This window comes from Lutra lutra, chromosome 10 (genome assembly GCF_902655055.1).
Source record: "Lutra lutra chromosome 10, mLutLut1.2, whole genome shotgun sequence".
NCBI lineage: Eukaryota > Metazoa > Chordata > Mammalia > Carnivora > Mustelidae > Lutra > Lutra lutra.
This window is the reverse complement of record NC_062287.1, coordinates 87,986,267-88,009,092: the sequence shown is the minus strand read 5'-3', so window position 1 is coordinate 88,009,092 and position 22,826 is coordinate 87,986,267. Positions and strand designations below refer to the sequence as shown.

At 50.7% G+C, this 22,826-nt stretch overlaps 2 protein-coding genes across 4 annotated transcripts in view; one reads left to right on the top strand and one right to left on the bottom strand.

Annotated features, from left to right (window-relative positions):
- Positions 1-2,666: 2,666 nt before the first annotated feature.
- On the bottom strand, positions 2,667-5,478 carry FJX1 (four-jointed box kinase 1). The gene has a single exon (XM_047692370.1). It carries the CDS (start codon positions 4,885-4,887, stop codon positions 3,586-3,588), a length of 1,302 nt encoding a protein of 433 aa, XP_047548326.1. The 5' UTR covers positions 4,888-5,478; the 3' UTR covers positions 2,667-3,585.
- PAMR1 (peptidase domain containing associated with muscle regeneration 1) overlaps positions 4,514-22,826 on the top strand; it is a 149,823-nt gene continuing 131,510 nt past the window's right edge. Inside the window, exons 1-2 of one of the 3 annotated variants that reach the window (XM_047692368.1) lie at positions 4,514-4,645; positions 6,324-6,426. The gene's annotated coding sequence lies outside the window, so the exon portion shown is untranslated. Of the gene's footprint in view, positions 4,646-5,469; positions 5,677-6,323; positions 6,427-22,826 lie in introns of those variants that run through there. The other 2 variants (XM_047692369.1, XM_047692367.1) reach the window with 2 other exon arrangements.

The window sequence follows — 22,826 nt, the reverse complement described above, 5'->3', positions numbered from 1 at the left end:
GGGGGGGGGGCGGAATGAGAGAGAGAGAGAGAGAAAGCATTAGAGGGGGAAGTTCAGAGGGAGAAGCAGACCCCCTGCTGAGCAGGGAGCCCAATGTGGGACTCGATTCTGGGACTCCAGAATCATGACCTGAGCTGAAGGCAGTTGCTCAATCAACTGAGCCACTCAGTCACCCCGAATACTCTTAATAGTGTAAAACTATGTCATTGACGGAGGGAATTAATCAATAGTCAAATCTAGGGAGAAAAGGTCAACTGCCTACTTTCTCTTGGCAGGAGGAATTGGGAGGAGGATTGTTCTTGCAAAGAGTCATTACTTTTTGATGCTTTCTAGAAGGGGTGATGAATCTGTAACAAGTCATTTACTTAAAAAAAATTACCCTCCTGTATCTGTAGGATAGCTGCATCTGCTCGGGTGCAAGAAACCACACTCTCAGGCCCATGTAGAGATCAACCCTCCGCCCTCGGCCTCATCCAGTGCTTTACATAGTGGCGGGAGACATTCCTCCATACTTTGTTGAATTCATTTATTACCACACTTCAAACACTGAACCTGACCTTGGAAACTGCTAGGTTTCGCTTTGATGATGAAAATTAGTTGAGGTTTACTGAGTGTAAGAAGGGCAAGAGGTTTTTGAAAGATGAAGTGGGTTGGTTTTTTTTTTTTTGGAAGGACCCATTACGTGCCCCTTATGGTTCATACGTTAACATTAAATCCCACAATACTCTGATCGAATTTCCATTTCATAGATGAGGGAACTAGGTTAAACGATTCGCTGAAAGTAAATAGGTAAGGGACAGAATTCAGAATATAGTTTGCCTGCAGAATCCATTACTCTTCACATCATGCAGCAGCCTGAAAGTTTTGGGTGTTTTGGTTTTTTTTTAATCTGAAAAATGATTTAGCCCTAGTAGTATTCACTGACATGGCAAATCTTTAATTGATCTTTCCATGCCATAGCCTACTGAGTCTCCAAGAGGAATAGCAATAGTTAAAGCCTATTCTCTGTAATTAAGTCTTGGTTCCCTTACCAACTGCACCATGTAATTAAACTTATTTCTCGAACAGGCAGCTATGGTTCAGTAAAGAATCTGAGAAGAGCCATTTAAATTATGCTTAGTTTCTTGCTTTGGGTTAATGGCCAAGTCTGGGCTTGGAACTGAAGTTTAAGAGGAATGTAGGGAATGTTGCTGGCCCAGAACGTACCAGTGTTGATTCTACTCAGGAGTCGGCATGTATTTCCTGTGCAGTCTGTGAAACTTATTCTTGCTCATTGTTTTCCTCGATGAACATGTTGGGCAAAAATGCAGGTTGCTAAATATTTATCCTTTTCTGGGAGCAGCTTGGGGTGACTCAGGCAGCAATTCTCATACAGTTATTAATCATCAGAAATGGAAAACGTTTCCTTTTGAAAGGTGTAATTATCAGAGGTCTCACATGAATTATGCCTTGAAAAAAAAGATACCGCCCCTATCGATACCTTCTGTGGCTGTGCGAATGAAAAAATTTGGCTTATCCCACAAAGTTTATGGACTTTTTTTTTTCAGTTGAAATAAGATTTGGCTTAGTATCAGGCACTGAAAGCGCAGGAATGGTATTAAATGCTGAAATCATACAGGCTATGTTGTAATGTGAAAAATTACAGAGGATTTTGGGAAGGGGAACCCACAGAGATTCAATTATCTTCAGGAGTCTATAAAACCCTAGGCTTACAAATGCACATCAAATAAATAACGGTTACAGTAACCAAAAGTTGAGTTAGAAGTCATTAAATAAAAATAAGATAATAGGCAAGATCACTTGGACTCAGATATCAAATAAAACGTCAAGATAAAACACCGGTGGGTTGTAAAACACAAACCAAACCCTTCTCCTCTTTCCCCATGGGTCGAACAGGAGCTTAAGACAATCCAAAAGTATTTTCTAAGTTTGCAGTCCCCAAACTGTGAGGATTCAAGGGTCCCATACAAAGTACTGCCCACTTTCTTGGTCTCACCGTGACTGTTCTGAGTGGATCATGCAAATAGCACCAGGGGAAAAACCCAACACAGTCTCTTAAGAGGGCTGCAGGAGTCCAGATGTTGGAGATTATGATCTCCTGGATGCAATGGAATTTATGCCAGGAGATTTTTTTTAAATGCCAGGAGATAAAGAGAACAATTAATTTATGACTTTCTCTACCTGTTTGCAATATGTGCTCAGCTTATTATGTACATATCGTGATGCATGGTAATTACGATGCTGAAAAAAATGTGCAACACGTGCCCATTGTAGTTAGGTTTAAAAAGGGGGCATTTGTCGTATTTTAGTCTGCACATCTGGTTCTATCATATTTGCCAAATGATTAATATAGAAATATATTACAGTGAAATCCTTTTATATCAGTTTTATTTGCCCGGAAATAGAATACTTTCCTTCCCTCTCCCTCCCCCACATTCTCTACTGAACTCTGAAATTCCCTGCACTAGGGGTTCATTTGAGTAAACAGGACAGAGAAACTGCTCTTGTCTTTGTTCAGTTCTGTGAGTTCCAGTAATCACAACTGGGATACATATGCATCCTTTGTTTTAAAAAGCACATCCACAAGGGAGAAACCCCAAAGCTTATTTTAAAAGCAGGTAGGGTATCAGAAATCTCCCACAGTTAAAACCACAGAAATTAAATTCTAAATTTTAAATTCCCTTTTATTGAAATATAAGTTTGTTTAGTATATTTACAACACACTTTATGCACATATATACACACAGAAGGCAAATTTTGTCAAATAAAAAAGTTTTTCTTAATAAAAAACTAAAATAAAAACAAAGTAAAGTGCATGAAACTCATTTTCTTCTGGTGGACATCATCACTGTCAAAATTTTGGTGGGAGGGGAGAGGGAAGAAGAAATTCATTACTTGATTCAGTGCATAGTGCCTGTCCTGTATTTGTAGCCTTTAGGGCAAAATGACATGTGGTAAGGAGCAAGGCTGACAAATTGTCAGGGTTTGTAGGACCCCCCCCCCAGGTTCTGAAGGTCCTGCACTCTTTGTCCTAGCGGGAGCCTTCCCCCAGCTCCTAACAGTGATCTCACCATCACGGTGCTGGAACAAAGGCAGAACACAGGAAGGGGGCTCCACCAGCCAATGTCACAGCCCTGCTCCCGGGCCACCAGCGCTGCGTTTGGTAGGAAATGCACAATTAGCTCAACGGCTCAAATAGAAGTTTTCCTTTTTCGGAAAGGGAATGAGGGGGCCGGGGAACGGGATGCATCTCCCACAGAGATGGCCACCCGGGGGCCAAACTCCGGCCTCCAGTTTCTTCGGATCCAAACTCCGTGCTGGCCCAGGGCAGAATCCTTTTATAGGCGGGGCGGAGGGGCTGTTAAGCTTCTCGCCCCGGTGAGTTCGTCCTCCCGGAACTTCGAAAGGAAACAGCAGGAGACCGAGAGAAAGGGGCAGGTGGGCGAAGCCGTGAAGTTTTAGCGTCCATGGCGCTCGGGCCACTGGCTGGGCGTTGGCCGGTCCCAGGCGGTGGCTCAGGAGACGGCCCTTCCCCCATCATCCATTCCCCAGGCCGGGGGCTCTCCCTCTCTTCTTCCGGGGACGCTAAGTCCCGGGTCGGCGGCCGTACTTGGCTTTACAGTGCAAAATGTGCTTGGCGAGGAAGTCGAGGCGGCGCTGCAGCAGCTGAGCGTGGGGGTCGGCGAGCGCGGCCAGCTCCGGGAAGCGAGGCTCGTGGTGCCGGTAGAGGCGCAGCAGCCGGGCCGCCGCGTCCTGGCCGCGGTGCAGCTCCAGGACGCGCCGCGCTGTCCGCTCGCGGAACACGCACACCGACTGCAGCAGCGGCTCGTTATACTTGTCCCACATGCCCGCCACCCGGTAGCCGTGCACCAAGCCCGCCTCGTTGTCCAGAAAGATCAGCGCCCCGCCGGGGCCGCGGTGCAGGTTGCTGGTGGCGCGCTGCATGACGCGCGGGTCCCACTGCAGGCTGAAGAGGTTGCTGACGAGCCGGTCGAAGTTGGCCGTCAGATAGTCGAAAAGGATCAAGTCGGTCCACTGCACGAGGTCCACCAGCTCCGCCTGGCTGCGGTTGGCCAGCTCGCCCCCGGCGGCGCGCAGGGGCCGCAGCCGGCCGTCCTCGGAGCGCCAGGGCGCGGGCACCACCACGTCCGTGAGGTTGGGCAGCCAGCGCGTCAGGCTCACCACGCTGCCCTCCGTCCAGTGCGCGGCGCGAAGCTCCTCCTGCACCTGCGCCCACTGCGCGCCGCGAGCCTCCACCCGGGCCAGTGCTAGCGGCGGCACGTGGCGCTGGAGGCCCAGCAGGCGCGCTAGGTAGTAGGACAGGGCCTCGCCCTGGATCTGCTCGGGGTTGATGCCGTAGCGCACGCAGGCGCGGGTGCCGTCGGAGAAGCGGGCCAGCCGGTTGGAGCTGCGCCCGCAGCCGCCGCGTTCCAGGGCCACCACCCGGGCGCCGCGCACCGCCTCCAGCCACGCCAACCCCTGCGACTCCGAGAAGCCGCGGGGCACCTGCTCCTCCAGGCTGCGGCTCCAGAAGACGCCCCCGTGCACGGCGGCGCGCCCCTCGGGCCCGGGCCGTCCGGCTGGCACGTGCCGCCCGTGCTCGCCCGGGGGCCGCCGGGGCGGGCTGTCTGCTCCGGCCGCCAAGGTGAGCAGCGCCCGGAAAGTTTTCAGGGAGCCGCCGCGGGCGTCCCGCGCCAGGGGCGGGGGCAGGGGGAAGCGAGGCGCCGGCCCCGGTCCGCCGCTCCGGGCCGGGCGCCGGGGGAGTCGGTCTTCGGGCGGCTGGGCGCGCGGCGGCAGGAGCCCGCCCCACAGCGCCAGCAGCGAGCCCAGCGCCAGCAGCCAGAGACCCGCGGCGGCGGCGGCAGCGTCCCGCATCCTCCTGCCCATGCTCCCCCGGCCGTGCCGGGCACCTCCGCCGCTTCAAGCCGAGCCCGGGCGCCCGGGTCCCGGCGGCGAGGCGGACCCCGCAGCGTGCTGGCTCCGGGGCTCCGGGCGCCTCAGCCCCATCGCGGCCGCCGGGCTCTGCCAGGCGCTCTGCCCGGCGCTGGGAACTCGCCTCGCCGCCGCTTCCCAGCTGCTTTTGTATTTCGCTGTGAGACCCTCGGGCGGGCGCGATTCACAGGCGCCTGGACCACGTGGGAGCGAGGGGGATCCCCCTCCCCCTCCGCGGCCGCCGCTCCCCGCCCCCCACCTTCCCGCCCCCTTCCCCTCCTCTTCTCCTTAAAGCGGCGATGGCTCCTTCCGAGCGGGAGAGGCGGCCCCACTTCGGTCGGGGACTTCGGGGCTGGCGGCGCCCGCGCGGGGGCGTCGGAGGGGGCGGCGCCGAGCTGGAGTGGCGCGCGGAGGGGATGGGGACGCGCCTCTGGCCGCGGCGGGGGTCGGAGTGGTCGCCGGGTCCCCCGCGCCGGGGCAGCGCCTGGCCTCCTGCGAAGTTCGGAGTGACCCCGGCCGCGCTCTGGGCGCCGCCTGGCGAGGGTTGGGGCGGGTCCCTTCGCCTCCTCGCTTGACGGTGTGATTCACCCTGCCTTATGTAAATCCACGGGAAGCTCTCCGAGCCACAGGGAATGTGACTCCAGCCCGGTTGGGGGAAACGTCTGTAGCCGACCACTTTGGACCGACACCCCCTTTTTGAGCGCGCCTGCCACCGCGGGTCACTGGGGGCGTGTGCGCTCTGAGGTTGGTCGTTGCGTCTTTCCCGAGGGACTCAACGGGGAATTAAACCTCGCTGTGCAAGTAATAGAACATCTAGACCAGCTCCCAGCCATTCGTTCATCCATTCAACGAAGCGTGGTCTCAGGGCGGTAAAACCCGCAGACTCTCCCCGTGCTCCTGGAGCTTACGTTCCAGGGAGAGGTTCAGGTTGCTATGAGAACATTGTAACCCGGGATCCGACCTAGTGCAGGAGGGAGGGGTGTCGGCGACTCTCTCTCCAAAGAAATGACATAATTTTGCCCAGGAAGAAACTGAGGCGGAAAAGGCTTGCTCAATACGCCGGACTTAGCAAGTGCACAAACTAAATAAAATTCAAACTCGGACCTTCTGGCAGCACGCCACCTGATTTTCCCTCCATCAGGAAAGCTCATTATATTTTATCAAGTTGCCAGCATTTTCATTAAAAAAAAAACTCACTGTCTTTTAGCTAGTCACTTTATTCTCCAAATGTGATTTTCAATTCAAAGGGGGGAAAAAAGTCCCGATGTTACATTTGACTTGCTGGTTTAATGGTTTCAGGGAAAAATAAATAGGTGGGGGTGGGAGGGGGTAGGGAGGTTGGAGGAGAAAAAAACAAAAACAATGACAGAACAAACCACACTGTCTTCCAGCCACCTCTCAGTTCAAGCCACCAAGAAGGCTCTTGGATAAGAATTGGCTTCCCCCCTTCCCTCTCTGCAGGACTGTGTTGCGGATCCAAACCAAGACTGCCAGGTAAGACGCAAGATTGGGGGCGGAAATGGACTCCACCTCCTGGAAGCAGGAGTTAGAAATCTGCTTTCTTACATGTGTTTCTTTTCTCTTTATCCCCCATCAGGTGCACATGGGGGTTTCCAACTTTATTAGCTCATCAGCTGGCACTGATTATATTTTATTCTCCAAAGAGTGAATGTTTAGAGTTATAGAGCAGACACCCTAATGTTTGTGGCTGAATGGAGGCATCAGAAGACCACATCTGGAGCCTTCTAGTGGTGACCCCATATACCCTCAAGTGTTTCCATATTAGCTGAAGTGTGGAGTCTTTGTTGAATCTGTTCCACACTGCACAGCTATATCATGCCTTTTATAGACCTTATCTGATGCTGTGGTCACTATGACTCCCATATGTAGGCATCAAAACACAGTAATTCATTAAAAGGTACTGTTCCTGCTCTGTGTAAGCTCCTCACCCTCTATGTTAACCTAGAGGACAGGGGCTACTATTTCTTAACCTTTTATTTCTCTTACCACTTAACATAGTATATTACACTAAATAGGTGCTCAATAAATTGAATTTGATTTTTTTTAATCTTTTGGGTTAACTTCTGAGAATCTTTTTTTTTTTTAATGCAGTGCTTTAACTTGGGTAAACTGTAAGCAAGATCGCCACCTTGTGGGCATAATAGAATATCGTCTAATTAGAGAAATTTGTACACGTGTTTAAGAGGATGATTCATTATTTCAGCTAGATTCTGAGCAGATGATGTAGCTTCCACAGCCCGTGACCTGTCCTAGGTGCTGTGGGGAAATCCAGAGTAGTTGGTGTCTCTGTCTCTTTAGCTGTCAACAAAAGCTGTAAAGAACTACAAGGGATGGTTCATTGTCATTGTCGGAGGAGTCCCTCCTGTCTGTTTTTTTTTCAGCGCTGCCTGGCACAGTGCCTGGCACTTAGTGGGTGTTCAGTAACAATTTGCTGAATAAATCATTGGAATGCTAATGAGATTTTCTGCAAGTGGCATGTATTGATTTAAAAGAACGAACTTACTACTAGAAGATACAAACTAAGAACTTTCATTTTAGGGACGCCTGGGTGGCTTGGTCAGTTAAGCGTCTGCCTTTGGCTTGGAGCATGATCCCAGAGTCTTGGGATTGAGCCCCACATTGGGCTCCTTGCTCAGTGGGGAGCCTGTTTCTCCCTCTGCCTGCTGGCCCCCACTTGTGCTTTCTCTCTCTCTCTCTCTCTGGCAAATAAATAAAAATCTTAGAAAAAAAAAAAGAACTTTCATTTTAAAAGGAAAAAATATCGGTGAAGTTGCCCCATAAGGTAGGAAGAGGAAGCATGTGACTTTCATTCTAGGAGGGCTGGCCTCCCACCCAGATCCTCCAAATCCCAGAATCTTTCCATCATGTTCCTGGTGTTGATGAAGAAAAAACTGAGTCTTAAAGAAGTTGGCTAAGATCTTATCTCTTGGAAGATGGACTGACCTTATCGGAGCTCTTTGCCTGCAGATCGCAGGCACTGTGTACCACAATGGATGCACTAATAGAATCGTGAGCAAGTGCATGGAAATCCAGAAAGGCACCAAAGGACTAAAACCAAACCAAACCCAGAAAACAAACCCAAGTGGAATGCCGTTTTAAACACACTCCTTTATTTTACTTATAAGATGACAATGCTCCCACCTGCCTTAACCTCCCAGCCTGGGGACACTCCCCTCCCCCACTCATGGCCAAGCCAGTGCGGCTCCTTGGGATAGCACTGTTCATGTGCAGCCAACCACTGGCCCTTCAGTGCCTCTGGCAGTTGCTTTGCAAGGAGGGAAGGTGCTGCTCATCTGTCCCTACCTAGAAACCTCTTTTCACCTTGAAAACTTCCTTTATATTCCTCAGAGCTTCTCCCTGCGCCTTGACTTCCAATTGCTTCAAATTTTTCCGTAGTCCTGTTGGAAGAATGGTCTGGCTCATTTAACAGTGCCTCCTGGGAAAGAGTGTGGGGGTGACGCTGAGGGTTGGGAGCTGGGCAGGAGGCTCGGAGTTGGAACGTTTCCCAAGTCTGGCATGTCCGTGTTCTGGCTGTTTCCTTTCTGGCCGGTTGTTTCCCTTCTATGAGTTTAGGTTTACCACATCTGAGAAACGAGGCTAATAAATCCTGCCTACCTAACATGATTGTTAGGAAGGGCTAGTGAGGCATTTATAATCACTACGATGCTGGCAGTAAACACCACCCGAGAGCTTAGGATGGGCTTAGCACAGGGCCTTATCTGCTTCATCTGGCACACACACGTTTCCAACAAATAGGAATGTCCCCACTTTACAGATGGGAACACTGAAGCTTAGCCAGCGACTGGCCCCAAGTCCTATAGCATGTAAACAACAGGGCTGAGATTCCAGAATGATGGAGGACAAACCCTTTGCAAAAAAAAAAAAAAAAAAAAAAAAATACTGGGAGAATGTCAGATATAAAAAATTATTGCATTTAATCAAAGTAGACTCAACTCAGATTAAATTTTGCTTTGAAATGTTTTCTGGGGTTGCTGCTAAGTGAAATGGTTGGTTAAGAGAACAGACCCTCATACCAAATTGTCTGGGTTTAAAACTTCCCAGGTATGTAACCTTGAGTAAGTCACACAGCCTCTCTGTGCCTCGGTATACCCATTTGGAAAATGCTATTATAATAATCTTATTGGTGTTACTAATACTGTTAGTGACAATTATGTAACACCTGACGATTGATACTAATTAATTGTAACAAATCTTGTAGCTTATTTGAGGGTGTAATTAGTCCCCTTATTGACAGTGCTTGAAGGACAAACAGGTCACACTTAACAGTATTTGTGTAATTCTGTGCGTGAAATGACTCGCTCTGTGACCCCAGGCAGCTTTTTAACGTCTCTGGTCCAAAGTTTTATTATTTGGGTCTCTCTCCTCTCCACTCTTTGTCCCCCTCGGGTACATTATTTTCCTGCTTGAAGATCGTTTTCCTTGGTATGTCTCTATTAGATCATGAGTTCAAGGAATGCTTAGATGAGCCCATCCTTACATTCCTGGCTGTCAAAGGCGGGTACATACACACCTTGTTTCAGGTAAATCCTACTGGATAGCTAGAAGGAGATCAGGAAGTGTGATAGCCTTTGCAACTCATCTGCCAGCCTGAATGAGTCCCACTTTTAAGACCACGCTGTGTTTCACTGTGTTTCTGGAAAGAAAGTCAGGGTTGACAGACACGTGTAATTTACGGGGAGACCAACATTTTTATGAACCTCTTTATTCCACGTAGCTCTCTTTCTGACCTGCTTTTGGAAAAGGTTCCTGTAGCCACTGGTGTTAGAAGCAAGAGTCTAAAGGTGAGAGCATTGGTGAATTAATTTAGTGAATTTGGAAGCCGATGCCGACACACATCTCAGTCCCATAGCATCGCACTCGAGTTACAGGGTGTGGTGGTAAAAATTCTGGGCTGGGCACCTAGGGATGAAAGTTTTCTTTCTCTGCTGGTAATTTAATTCAACTGCCATTTTTTGTTCATATGCGGAAGGCCAAGAACTAGACAGTAAGTGGGTCATTGGCTTTTCTCTCGTCCTTAACGCTGCGTCGGGAGTTTTGGTCGGTTGTCTTCCCTTCAGCCTCCTCTTCCCTTCCTTCTTTCTGGCAGTTCTTCGTCCTGCCTCCTCTGCCTTGTGCTGGAAACGAGGCTGGACCCGGATCAGGCTAAGCCAGTCATGGGGCCTTTAGTTCCTTTGCCCGTGGTAGGTTTAGGCATAGGCTTACGACACCATCCTGGCCAGTGAGACCTGGAGTCCCCAGGGAGGTTTCTGGAAAGGATATCCATACTCTGGCCAAAAGACACAGACAAGATATGGCCACTTTTCTTCATGGTTCAGATCCAGGTTCGAGGGCTTGGGCTTGGGATGATCACTGCATAGGGGGTGTGAGGGGACCTACGCAGCTTCGTGGACAGCGGCAGAGCAGAAAGATGGAAGGAGGGTGGGTCCTTGGTAATGGCACCGAAACCTCAAATTAGTCAACTCTCACTTGCCACGTGGTTGAACGTACTCTGAGTTGGGGGTTTTGTCTGTAGCCGAAAGATTCCTAAAAGCTACCCCTCTCGCAGAGGAGCTTACACACCAGAGCGGGGCAAACACATACGCAGATGTCTCCCATCACAGGGGTGCTCCTGGGCCGGCGGCATGGTGACACCTCGAGGGATATGTGCAGCGCAGCCCGGCCAAGGCTGGCACTGACTGACTGCGCCGTCTTCGGGAAGTCACTTAACCTCTCTGGGCCTGTTCATTTATCTGAAAAGGGGAGGCGGTCACCGTCCTGGCCTCAAAACATGATTGTATGGATGAAACGTGAAGCCTTTAGTCGGTGCTCTAGCTGTTACGGAAACATGAACTACAGGAGAGTGCAGAGGACGGAGCAGCGAATTCCCCCGGGAAAGCCAGGAAGGCCGCCCCAAGGACACAGAGGTGAAGCTGAGTCTTGAAGGGCAAAGGGGGTGGGGGAGGTTTGCCGGTCAGGCTTTGGGGGAGAAGGGAATCCCCGGGGGAGCTCCGTAGCCACAAGCCCATGGACAGATTACCTTATCTTTCCACAGCTCAATTTCCTCATCCTTAAAAGCACTTGAATATGTGGGATTAGCTTAATCCGCTTTGGATACAAGACACAATTCGCTGGCCCCCTCCCTTGACTGAGAACCCTCAGGTCAGAGATGACGCACGGGCCCCTTCCTCACCACCTATGGCTTTCCCCCACACCCCCGCCCCGCCTGAACACATTCACTCAACAAACACTTCCCACGGAAGGAGGTGTGGCCGGCTGGCTTCGTGGATTTCTTCGTTCCTCACCACCCAGAGCTTTACCCAGCGCAGGATTAGCCATGCGGCTCGGGCTCTGCTTCCGTGGGCCCCAGCATATCTCCTCCGTCAGACAGAGGCTGAAGCTTAATTAAGCTTGTAAAGCTTTCTGATTTCCTCAGATGAAAGGTGGCCCATAAGCACCAGGTTTTATTTTGGTGGCTTCTGCCAAAGGTTATTATAAATAGGGCTTCGTGTGCAGCGGCTGAGCTCTTAGGCTGATAATGTGTCAAGACCAATTGAGGCTTCCGAGAGGGGAGATGTTATCATAATGGTTCCATCATAGGCGGATGGTATTAATGGAAGGGGCCGTGGGGAAAAAAAAAAAAAAAAGGAAGAAAAACGTAGCTCAGGCAGCAAAGCCCGGGGAGGTGGCCACCAGTGAGGTCTCGCCCACTCCTGGGATCCCCATCATAATTATTAGCTCTATTAGCCTCGGAGCCATTCCTCTGCCATCTCTCGAGACGAGCCTCAAACTCCAATAAAAAATGGATGTTTAACTCCAAATGAAAATATATTCCTTCGCCGCTTTTTAAAATCCATTTCCATTGAAATGATGGCCAGCAGGTGAGTCATTCATAACGGGGGGCTTGCTGCAGTGCAGACGGGCATGTCGTCAGAATGGGGAGCAGCCTGGGCGGGAGAGTGAGGGACTTGCAGCCCTAGGAAGAGGGGAAAAGTCATTGCTGGGGGACTGAAAAAGGGCCGGAAGAGGTAACTAACAGATGCTTGCTGGTGGCTGGTGGGGACCAATGAACGGAGACATAGCTTCACGTTTCAGCAAGGAGATGGGGTTGCCCTGGTTAGGAATGTGCCAGCTTCCTGGGCCCCAGCTGGTATTGCCTAATCAGTTCCCTGCATCCCATAAGCAGATGAATGATAACGTCTGGTGGTGGTGGCGGCGATTGAGATGATGAGGATGATGGCCGTGGTGTGACCCTCTTGTTGGTTGAAACTACCCCGCTTTTCCAACATTCAGTTCATCTCTATCCGGTGTCCTTTCTGTGGTTTGGGAGGGTGCAGAAACTCTCCCTCTATTTCTGAGGGTCCCTGGAGCTTTGGTCCTCAAGCTTGTCCTTCTGCATCTCCTTCCTGCTTCCTTGTTGTCTTGGCCCCGGTGCACGTGAACATGGCTGCGAAGTTCAGTGCCCTAATCACCTTTCCTCCATCAAATGCACTTGGACCAAACATAGGAGTTTTAGTGACTTTGCTGAAGATCTGCAGGGCTCCCCAAACTTGGGGTAGAAGGTGTCACATCAAGCTGTCCTTCCCCTCCTGCCTCTTTTCCTGTGTCTTTGTGGAGGAACAGGCAGATTTCCCCCAAGTTTCATGTAACCCAGGGCCACTCTCACCGTTCAGGTTTTCTCAGGACCTCAGGTTCCAGACTGTCAAGGTGTCTTTTCGCGATCAAACTGGGAAAGGGCTTCTGGTGGACATAACATCTCCAGGGTACTTCCTACGCGTAAGGCAGGGTGCTGAGCCCTTTCTGTGCACTTAAGCTTTAAGACCCACCCCTGTCCCGGAGTTGTTATTCCCCCATTTCACTGACGAGAAAACCGGAGCATTGTTTACAAGTAACCCTTGGCTCAGGAGACTTCTGCTGAGTGACAGTTGACGAATTCCAACCCTGGTCTGCCAAGAATGGCTAGAAGAGAAGCTGGCTCTCGTAATGGTCCCGCGGAATGTACCACTGCTCTCTCAGCATCGCCTGAGCGCCGCACGCGAGAATTGCCCACTGTAATTTCTCCTCTCCCAGGAGCCAACTCTGAGACTGCCACAGACCAGAAACACCAGACACTGAAACGTGCTCTTGAATATCTCTGGTTCCTATTCACTTCAACTGAGGGAAGAAGGAAGCAAGAACCTCAGAGGCCATTTCTTGCCTGCCTGAGTTTAAAGAATGGCTGCATTTTAGGTACAATATGGGCCCAAGGAGTAGCAGGAGAAAGGCTGAGGATTAATGATGGTGATATATTTATATGACTCCTTGTCGCTTTGCTGAGCGCTCTCCCATGCCAGTCTGGTGGATTTTTACGAGAGCCTGTGAGGGGGGAGTAGGGAACAGGCGTGGGTGACTATTCTTCTTTGATGGAGGAGAAAGTTGAATTACAGAGGGTTGTGGGATGAACACAACATGAACAACTAGTTCCTGGCAAACCTGGAACTTGAGCACACTTTACCTGACTTCCACGTCAGAGCTCTCCCATGGCGGTGTCTGTCTTTGCTCGGTTCTGTTCACATCTGCAGACTCTGTCTCTATCCTTGTTTTCCACGTGATTACCTGTTCATGTTACATGTATGTTACAATGTCCACTAAAACTCCAGGAAGGAGGGCAGAAAGAAGAACCCAGGCACGATTCCTAAAGAGCTAGAATATTTAAAAGCTCCTCTCCCCTTAAGCGATGCTTTCCATTTCTCTTGCTGGCATGTGTGACAGAAAGGAGGAGGGATTGAGGGAAAAGAGACAGATTGCTTTGAAATCTTTTTCTTTGCTTGTCTCTTTCTGTTGGTTAAATAACTAGAGGATAAATAGGGGCTTTAACCAAAGGGAGTCAAGAGTGAAAGTGGGGGTAATCCCCAATCACTGGGTTATTTTCTAAGTGACTTTTTTGAGGTAGGGAGGGAAATCATAGAATAACCCAGAACTGGCAAAAACGCAATAGTATAAACCAAAAAGCTTTCTCTCTGTTCTCTGCCCCCATGTGGTACCCTTGCTCACCCAGGGCAAAACCAAGCCAACGGGCTAAAAGAGTGTCCTTGACCTTGCCATGTTTTCCCACCAAGAGGGTCATTTAGTTAGGGGTGCTGACAGCTCTGCATGCCCCTTAGGATCAGTGAGGGAGCTGGTCTACATGGAAGTCCTCCCGCCTGGGTTTTCTCATTTGTAAAATGTGATGTTAATGCTTTCCTCACGGGGTACTGTGAGAATTAAATGAGATGATGGGAGCAGGTAAATCAGTAGTTGAAAAGTCCTGATATGGTTTCTGGCACATCATAGGCATTCAGTCAGTATTACGGAACACACACCCAGCCTTAAAAAGACATGTCTGGGAGGGTACGTATAAATTGTCTGTAGTGTTACTCCTCATGATGTGTGTGTGTGTGTGTGTGTGTGTTGGGGCGAGGCGGGGGTTGTGGAGAGAAGAGGCACGTTGACTTTTTCCTGTATACATTTTTACTTTATGTGTCTGAGAGTACTTGGAGGAAGCATGTCACGTAAGTAAGGATGGGTGTGCATGGAGGGTCAAGTTAAAAGTTAGGATCAGATAGAGAAGAATCAGAATGGGACATCTTGGTACTCCCCGTCTTTGGGTGATTGTAAAATGTGTACCTGCTACACTTGAATCCGTTTGGGGCCATTGGGTAGCAAGCAACGGAAACCGGCTAAGTCAAGAAGCGAAAGTGGGATCTGGTGGAAGGACGTTGGAATAGGTCATGGACAGAAGAACCAGAAACTGGGGATTGGAAAGAGCTAAGGAGCCCTGGCTAGGTAAGCAAGAGGGCCTTCTCCTGGAGGTGCAGGTGTAAGACCTCTCAGCCCCTGGCGCTGCCCTTTCGAGCCCATACAGTCCAGAGACAGTGAACCTTTTGGGTCTGGTTCAGAACCAGCATCTCCCCACGGCTCAACCAGCTTCTACCACGTGACAGGGCAGGAGGTCTCCAAGGGAGCCCTTCTGGGCTGGACCATCATCCCCTTAACACATCCGTGTTATTCGACTTTTGACAAATTATCACCTTGCGTGATTTTTTTTAAAAGATTTTTTATTTATTCGAGAGAGGGAGAATGAGAGGGTGGGAGGAGCAGAGAGAGAGGGACAAGTAGACTCAGCCCTGAGCGTGGAGCTGGAGCAGGGGCTCCATCCCAGGGTCCTGAGACCACAACCTGAGCTGAAACCAAGAGTAGGGGGCTCGACTGACTGAGCCACCCAGGTTCGCTTATTCTTCAAATAATAATGAGAAAACTCCAACAATTAATGAAGCAGAGTTTGGCTGCACAGTCTCACCAGGGCGTATTTTAGGCATCTCTTATCTGGAGCCAATAAAAGTCAAAACGAAGCAGAATGATTTGTCATTCACGTGCCTAGTGACACATCACAGGTGTCGTCTGCCTTGGGTCAGAGCGTTGACTGTGGTGGCAAACACACCCACGCAACAACTGTCCTCGCCTTTTTGACTCCCACAGTCCGCAGAGCCACCATTTCCATGAGTCTGTGCAGTGATGCCTCCCCGATTCGGACGGGACTTGGAGACCTTTATTGTCAGGGTAAAGAAAGGGAATAGGACATCTGTGATTGTTCTCCCAATAGCTGTTATTTTACGGTGGTTGGAAGGCGGGACGATGAAGCTCATGGAGGGTATGCAGGGTACATTCTGTGTGTGGGAGAGAGAGCGAGAGAGACAGCGAAATGGAGAGAGGAAGAGAGAGACCGTTTCGTCGTCCTAGGGAGGGATGGTTTAGCTCGTGTCATATAAGGCGAGCTCAGATCCAGCCTGCATTTTCGATGCTGACCATCTGTGTTTCCCAGGAAAAGCGGCGGCCAGCCAGAGCCTGAGAGCTTTAGGAAAAAGTGAGAAGCAGGGAGGGCAGCCAGTCCAGGAGGGGACGGAGGGATGCTTTGTGTCCTTGCAATGCCTCCTGGCAACAGCAGCACCAGAGCCCTGGCTTGGCTGCCTCCTGTGAGCCTCCTGAGCGTCCTTCCCAGTGTCTGCAAATCCCCTCCCCAGCCACCTACCTGTTCCTGGTGCCTTTTTGCTTTTTCAAGGGGTGGGTGTTGTTGGGGGGAGATCATCAGAAACTACTCATTTGAAGGCAGGAGCCTCATCTCTGAAAACCACAGGTGGACTAAGAATGGGTCCCACTTACCGCATCTGGCTACGAGCCAGGCAACTCCCATATCCCCACAAACCCTTTTTGGTGGTTTTTTTTAAACCCCTGTTGATAAACAAGGAAACCAGGGTTCGGAGAGCTTCAGTATGTCCCTCGAGTGGGCCCAGTTCTTAGACAGTAGAGCCAGATTGAAGCCTGGGCCTGCATGTCACCAGGTCACTGTGACCTCCCCCCTTCTTCATGTTGGAAAACCAACAGCTCAGCCACCCATCCCTGGCTAGTCGACAGCATGAGATTGCTGAGATGCCTTAACTACAACAAAATGAGAATTCTGATACAATCTCTTCTCCCCATGCCACCATCATAACATATTTTTAAGCCAAGCCTCAGAGGCTACTTTTTGGGGGGACGGTTGGGAGACCAAGGCTCAATGAACCAGCAGGGGTTCCTACCCGGCTGTGAGAGCCCTCCTTCTAAGACCCCTCCCCACCGCCGTCTGCAGCCTCAGACGCTGGGTGTTCTAACCTCTAAGGTTTCTGGAACAGGACCATTAGACTGAATAGTTTTATTGGAATTAAAAATATTGTGAATTTTGCGCTCACTGCCTCCGGCCATAACTGGAATGGAAATGACATTGCTTCAGACGCTACCGTGCGCTAATTAAACCAGCAGAGAACGAAGCCACGGAAATGCAAACAGCAACAGAAATGGGAGTTGTGGGCTTGAGAGCACTCCCCCAGCAGGGCCGTTGAATTTAAATTTCCATTACTTCGCGTGAACATGGCCCTAAGGAATCACATAGGGATGGTTTTTTCGTGTGATTTCAGGGCATGTCCCTCTTGCAGCATAGTCAGGTTAGTAAAGCTCTACTGTGCTTGGTTGGGGGTGGGGGGAATCTAAAATATATGTATACCTAGGAAATAGTCCGGGAGGATACATATCTAACTCCTACCGGCGGGAACCTTGGAGAAAGGGAATTTGAAGAGAAAGAGAACTTTCCTCTTTTTCTTTTTAAAATGTTTTTAGATATTCCTGGTGTGCTTAAATTCATTCTACTCAGCACGCATTTTTGAGGTGACTAGAATGACCAAGGGGGTGCTTGAGAGGGAATGATTCATGCTTCATGGTACTGGATTGTCAAAAGGCAGATTACATGCGAGACCGTTCAGAAGTCGCTCTGGTGGGCCGAGAATGAAGATGGGAAGGGCGTGAGCTTGGCTGGTGCCGTAGAGATGGAAAAGAAGTGGGGAGGGGCTTGTGCATCAGGAAAAGCCGGGAGCCTGGGGTGGGATAATAAGGGGTGCCCAGAGAGCTGGTGAGACCTTATTTTTGGGTGTGTCTGTGAGGGTGTTTCTAGAAGAGACTAACATTTGAATCCACAGACTAGGAAGATCCCTTTCACCGACATGGGTGGTCGAGTTTCCTTTTGCTTGGTAGGCTAGAGAATGCTGATTGGCTTAGGCTGTCTGAGTCCGTCACGGTTCTAAGGGCAGTGGTGGTGTCAACCCCTCTTTTCTCCCACCCGTAGGGCTGCTGCACAATGGGGGCGGGGTGGAAGGGACCTTACAGAGCCGTCGGGTTCAAGTTTGGGACGACGGAGCAGAAGTGGTCCGTGTTCATGGTGGACGGTGTCAAAAGAGGAAAATGGCAAAGGGGGGTGGGTGGTAGGTTTCCCAAATTGAGAAGCAGGACAGTAACTGTGAGCTCTGCTCAGGGTGGATGGTTGGGTTTCCTCTAGAGCGGCTCCTCTGTGGCTATGGCTAGTGGGCTGTGGAGGAGGATGCTTACAAGGTGCTGGGAAGACGGTGCATGAAGCATCAAGGTCACGGGGGCTAGACTAGGGGCCTCCAGGGCTCTGCTGGGCTCTGAGGGAGCGAGTCAGCCAGGGAGCTGCCTCTTTCAGCGGCTCTGTTGGCTCGAGCAGGGACCGGGTGAGTAGAGCCCCGAGCAGCGTGGAGCGGTGTCACCGCAGTGTGTGGAGGGCTGTGGACCCAGAGCAGCTCTGTGACACGGAACAAGTTCACTGACGTAGAGCAGTGGAGGGTCTGGCGCAGCGTGCCTGCCCTGTCCCTGTCAGAAGTGGTCTTAGTTTTCAATCGTTTGAGGCAGTAAGAGGTATAGCAGCAATGGAAGCAGGAGACCGAGCCACTCGGGACTCCTTCCTGCTTGGGAGGGACGGTTTTGTGAACGTCCCTCCTGGACCTGGTAACCCTGGGGAGGGGAGGCCTCAAGACTGTGATGACTGCGATTCCTTCCAATCTGGTGAATGGGAGCTTGGGCAGGATTCAATTTATTTGAGCAGCGAAGGCCTGTGGCATTACTTGTGTCTCACAGGTGTGGAGCAGAGGGTAGCTACAGAACTGTAGAATTACACCCACGCGTGCTTGATGAACGTGATCTCATTCCAGCCTCGATGCACCCTCACTACCCCCTACAAGGCAGGCATGACAGAGAAGCAGCAGCTCAGCTTGGAGTTTTTCAGTCCACTGCCTGAGGTCCGGAGCTTGAATATGCTCCGGCTGGTCTCTGTGCCCAGCTTCCACACGTTGGCCCCACCCCCCGCCCCCCTGGCCTCACCACGTTATCCCATCTGCATGGGACATTTGGAATGGCTGCGTAGCCCTTTCTACCAATCTGAGGACAAAGGCCAAGATGGCAGAGCCAAGATAGAGCCCAGGTCCTTGGCGGTGGGTGAATCACAAAATGGCCCATCCTAGAAACCTCCAGCAGCAGAAACTGCTAATTGCCTTTCCAGTATCCACTCTACTCTTCCTCCTTAGCAACGGAGAATCTGTACTGATGGATGTAGCAACGTACACAGATATAAAACCTCATTTTCCAGACTCCTGGAGGTAGCTCCAGACTCAATGCAGGTAGCTAATGAAGGTGGTAAGGGGCCCTCTGCTCTGCCCCTCTTTTCTTTCCTACTTCCTGGAATGTGGACATGATGGTTGGAGCCGTAACAGCCTTTCTGTGTCCATGAGGCTAACTTGAGGATGGAAGCCACGTGTGAAAGATGACTGTGTGGAGAGTGTGGGTCCTTGCTGACTGTGGAGCTGCCATACCAGCTTTTGGCTGTTTATCTCCAGACTTCTTTTCTTTGAGAGAAATATAAACCTCTATTGTGTATAAGCCACTGGTATTTGCATTTTGTATGCAGCCGTGTCTAATCCCAACTGAGAAACCTGTCTATTTCTGAATTTCCTATTGGGCAAGAATGATATTCCTCAATATCTAAACTTTTTCTCGTTGGCCTTGTTTTTATGTGCTGTCGATACATCCTAATTGGTCCCTCTTCAAAACCCATACTGTTCCCATCTGTCCCAGGCTGCCAGAGAGAATGCAGGGCCATGTTCTTCAGTTCTCCCTCGCTTATGGCATGAGAGGGCCTCAGATTGGGACCCTCATCACGTTCTACACACCTTTCCTGCCTCTAAACCCCATCTTTGGGCGATAACTAGCTTCCAGAAAGCCCAAAGGAAAAACAGATGTTCCGGCTGGCTGCCACAAGGGTGGTTCCTCGCTGGTGGAGAATTTCGGGCTGGTCCAAGTAGTGTCCCCCCGCCACTGCCAGCTGAGCGGGGTGAGCCTCTGAGTGCCCCCCTGCCTCCTCCCGCGCCCCCACGGCCCCTCCTTTCACTGTCTCAGCCCCACCACCTGCTCTGTCTCCCACACCAGTCCTCAGGGACAGGAGCTTTTAATAACTGGCAAAGGCAACTCTTGACTCAGGTTTTGTTTGCTTGCCACTAAGTTCCCATTTAATAAATGCAGGACTCTTGGCTTAATAGGCCGGTCATTGTGTATTATCAAAATGGCAAATTAATTATTCAAAGCTGGGCTCGAGATTCACCAGTGCGGCCGCAGAGGTGGCCTCTCTCGTTCCTCATTCGCAGTGAGTGTTGTGTTTCTGGCCGTTTGGTGTGTATTTAAAGTATAATAGCTATCTTGTTAAATCCAGGCCTATTAAGTCTAAATGGGAGTCAGGGATTCCTACGGGAGGGTGGGGGAGGGCTCAGGCAGTCTGTGTTGAAGCATCCCCAACCGCCGGCCTCATTTCTCCCCGCCCGCCGCCAGGATGCCGCAGCCCGCTCGTAAAGCACGGAACCACCTATCATCCTTAGCCCGAGAAGCTTTCCCTTGGATGTAAACCTGTAACATAATGACCATAACCACAGCCTCCACTTACATATGCCTGGTCCGTGCTGAATGCTATGTGTCCACGCTCTCTGTCGTCGGAGAGAGCCCAGCTTCCAGATGCAGAAACTGAGGTCCAGAGGGGTTAGAGAGTCGGCTCAAGGTTGCACATGTGTTACCTGGCAGAGGTGGGATTCAGACTCGGGTTATTTGGGCTCAAACGCTCCCCGTCTGTGTATTTTTGTGTCCTACATGGGAAGGTGCTGTCCATGGCCTCTTGGCTCAGGACCTGCTACCAGAGCTGTCTGTTTCCCCTGCTCCTCCCTTTTTTTCCAGTTAAGCCCCAGACTTGTACCACCCGGGCACGCACACCTGCCTCCTCCGTTCTCTCAGCATCTCACCAGGCCCAAGGGGAGAGGAGGCGTTCCGATCTACCTTCGCACCTCTCGCCCATTTCCATCCCTCTGTGCAGGACTGTAGCGTTTGTGCTCAGACTCAAATGGGAAGGAACAAAATTCCGCAAGGAGCAAATACTTTCCAGAGTATGGGAGCCACTTGTCCAGACTCTCGGTTTGGGTTTGGTTCTGGGTCTTCCCCGGCCCCACTTTGTGAGCCCGTCTGAGCTCCTGCAAAGCTCGCCTTTGCTTTACCGCTAAGACCCTGCAGCTCACCGGGGTAGGGAACAGGAGGCACCAACAGCCGACTGCCTGGGGACTTTATTCTCGCTCAAGGTGTGGGATGCCGAGATGCATGGGCTGACCCATCGCGTGATGTTGGTAGGGTTCAAACCAAGGAGCTAACACAGGGTGATTCGGTGTGTCTTCTACTTAGGGGACCCAAGCCACTCATTTATGTGATTGATTACCTGATTCATTCATTCATTCACTCAACACATACTTCTTGTTGGTCTCCTTTGTGTCAGACACTGTTGCGAGATGGGAGGTCTCTGACCGCACCTGAGATGTTCTGGAATCCCAAGGGCAGGGCAGACAAAGGAGCACTGACTGGACAGGGAGTTAGCAGGTGTGAGTGTGAGTTCCCAGGTTTGCCCGGGATTTCCCCAGTTTGAGCCCTGGAGGTCCTGGATGCCAGAAAACTCCTCGGTATCTGTGCGGCAGGTGGCTGCCCCGGTCTGAGCATCCGTTTTGCTGTCTGCTAGTCAGTCAGGCAGTCTGGACTTCTCCAGGGCCGATTGGGTGCCAGGCAGTGTTCCCTTGCTGAGAGAACAGTGGCAAACAAAGCTGATTCCTGGGGCTCCGGGGGTCCCCTCCCAGTAGCAGCAGACAGAACCGGCAGAAGCGAATCAGGTCATTGAAGGTGCGTCTAAGCGCCACCAGGAGAAGAATCGGGTACCCTGATGCAGGTTGATTGCCGGTGGGAGGGGCTGTCTTAGCCTAGGAAGGTCAGAGAAGGCCTCCGTGGCCAGTGACAAAGAGGAGAAGCCTTGGTGAGGAGAAAGAGGCAGTCATGTGAAGAACTCGGAGGGAAGCTTTCTAAGGGCAAAAGCCTTGAGATGGGAACATCAGCCGGGTTTGAGGCCAGAAAGAGGCTTAGTGTGGATGGGGGCAGGGGAGGAGGGGGCAGGAAGGAATGGGGAGGAAGGAGCAGAGGCCCCGTGATGGAGGATATGAGGCTTTGCACCAGGTGTGTGCCCTGGGGGAAATCACTCTCAGAAGAAGAGTCAAAGGTTCAGAGAGGTCAAGGAGCGCAAACAAACTTCATAGGGCTATCTTCCCCCTCCCACAAACCCAATTTCTCCATTGGATTTTCTATCCTGGGATAAACATCAGCATTCGCAGAGTTCTCTAGGCTGAGCACCTCGGCATGGCCTGGGTTCCTCCCTCCTGTCCTCCCTCTTGTCCTTGTCAGTTCTACCTCCCACTCGGCCTCTTGCCCTCCTCCTCCTGTTCCGTGTCCTCCCTGGCCGTACTCTGCAGCCGTTTCTCAGACCCCTTGTCTGCCCCAGCTTCCTCACTGGTCTTTGTGTCCTGACGGTCTTCCCTGTGTTGATAGGCCAAACCCCTTCTAAACCTCGATCAAATTGTGCCACATCCTTGCTGAAGCCATCAGTACTTAGCATATTTTCTCAGGTTGAATTTCTCAGAAGTGGACTTGGAGATGGAGAACGGTGTGCAGGCCGTTGAGGGTGCGCTTGCTTCTGCCACGGTGAACTCCATGAACTGATCTCCAAGGGTCAAACTAACCTTTCCTTCCTGGTATAAAACCCTCTTGGCTATGATGTATTATATAATTTTTTGTATAGTGCAGATTCAGTGTACTAGTGTTTTGTTAAGGATTTTTGCATTTGTGTCCACAGTTTTCACTTTTGTCATGTACAGTATTCACTTGATTTTGGTATGCGTGGAATGCAGGCCTCCTGAAATGGGAGGTCGGGTGGGGGGTGGGAGCATAGGACAAGGGACTATTGATTTTCATTTGAAGATTCTTACCACTATCTAGTTTTTAATTATTTTGCTTTAGTACATGAAAATAATTTTATAAGACACTAAAAAAAAAAAAAAAAAGAAAAAGAAACCAAGATTCAAACCTATGATTTTTCATGACCTGAGATTATTTTATTTGTTGGAGTGGGTCTAGAG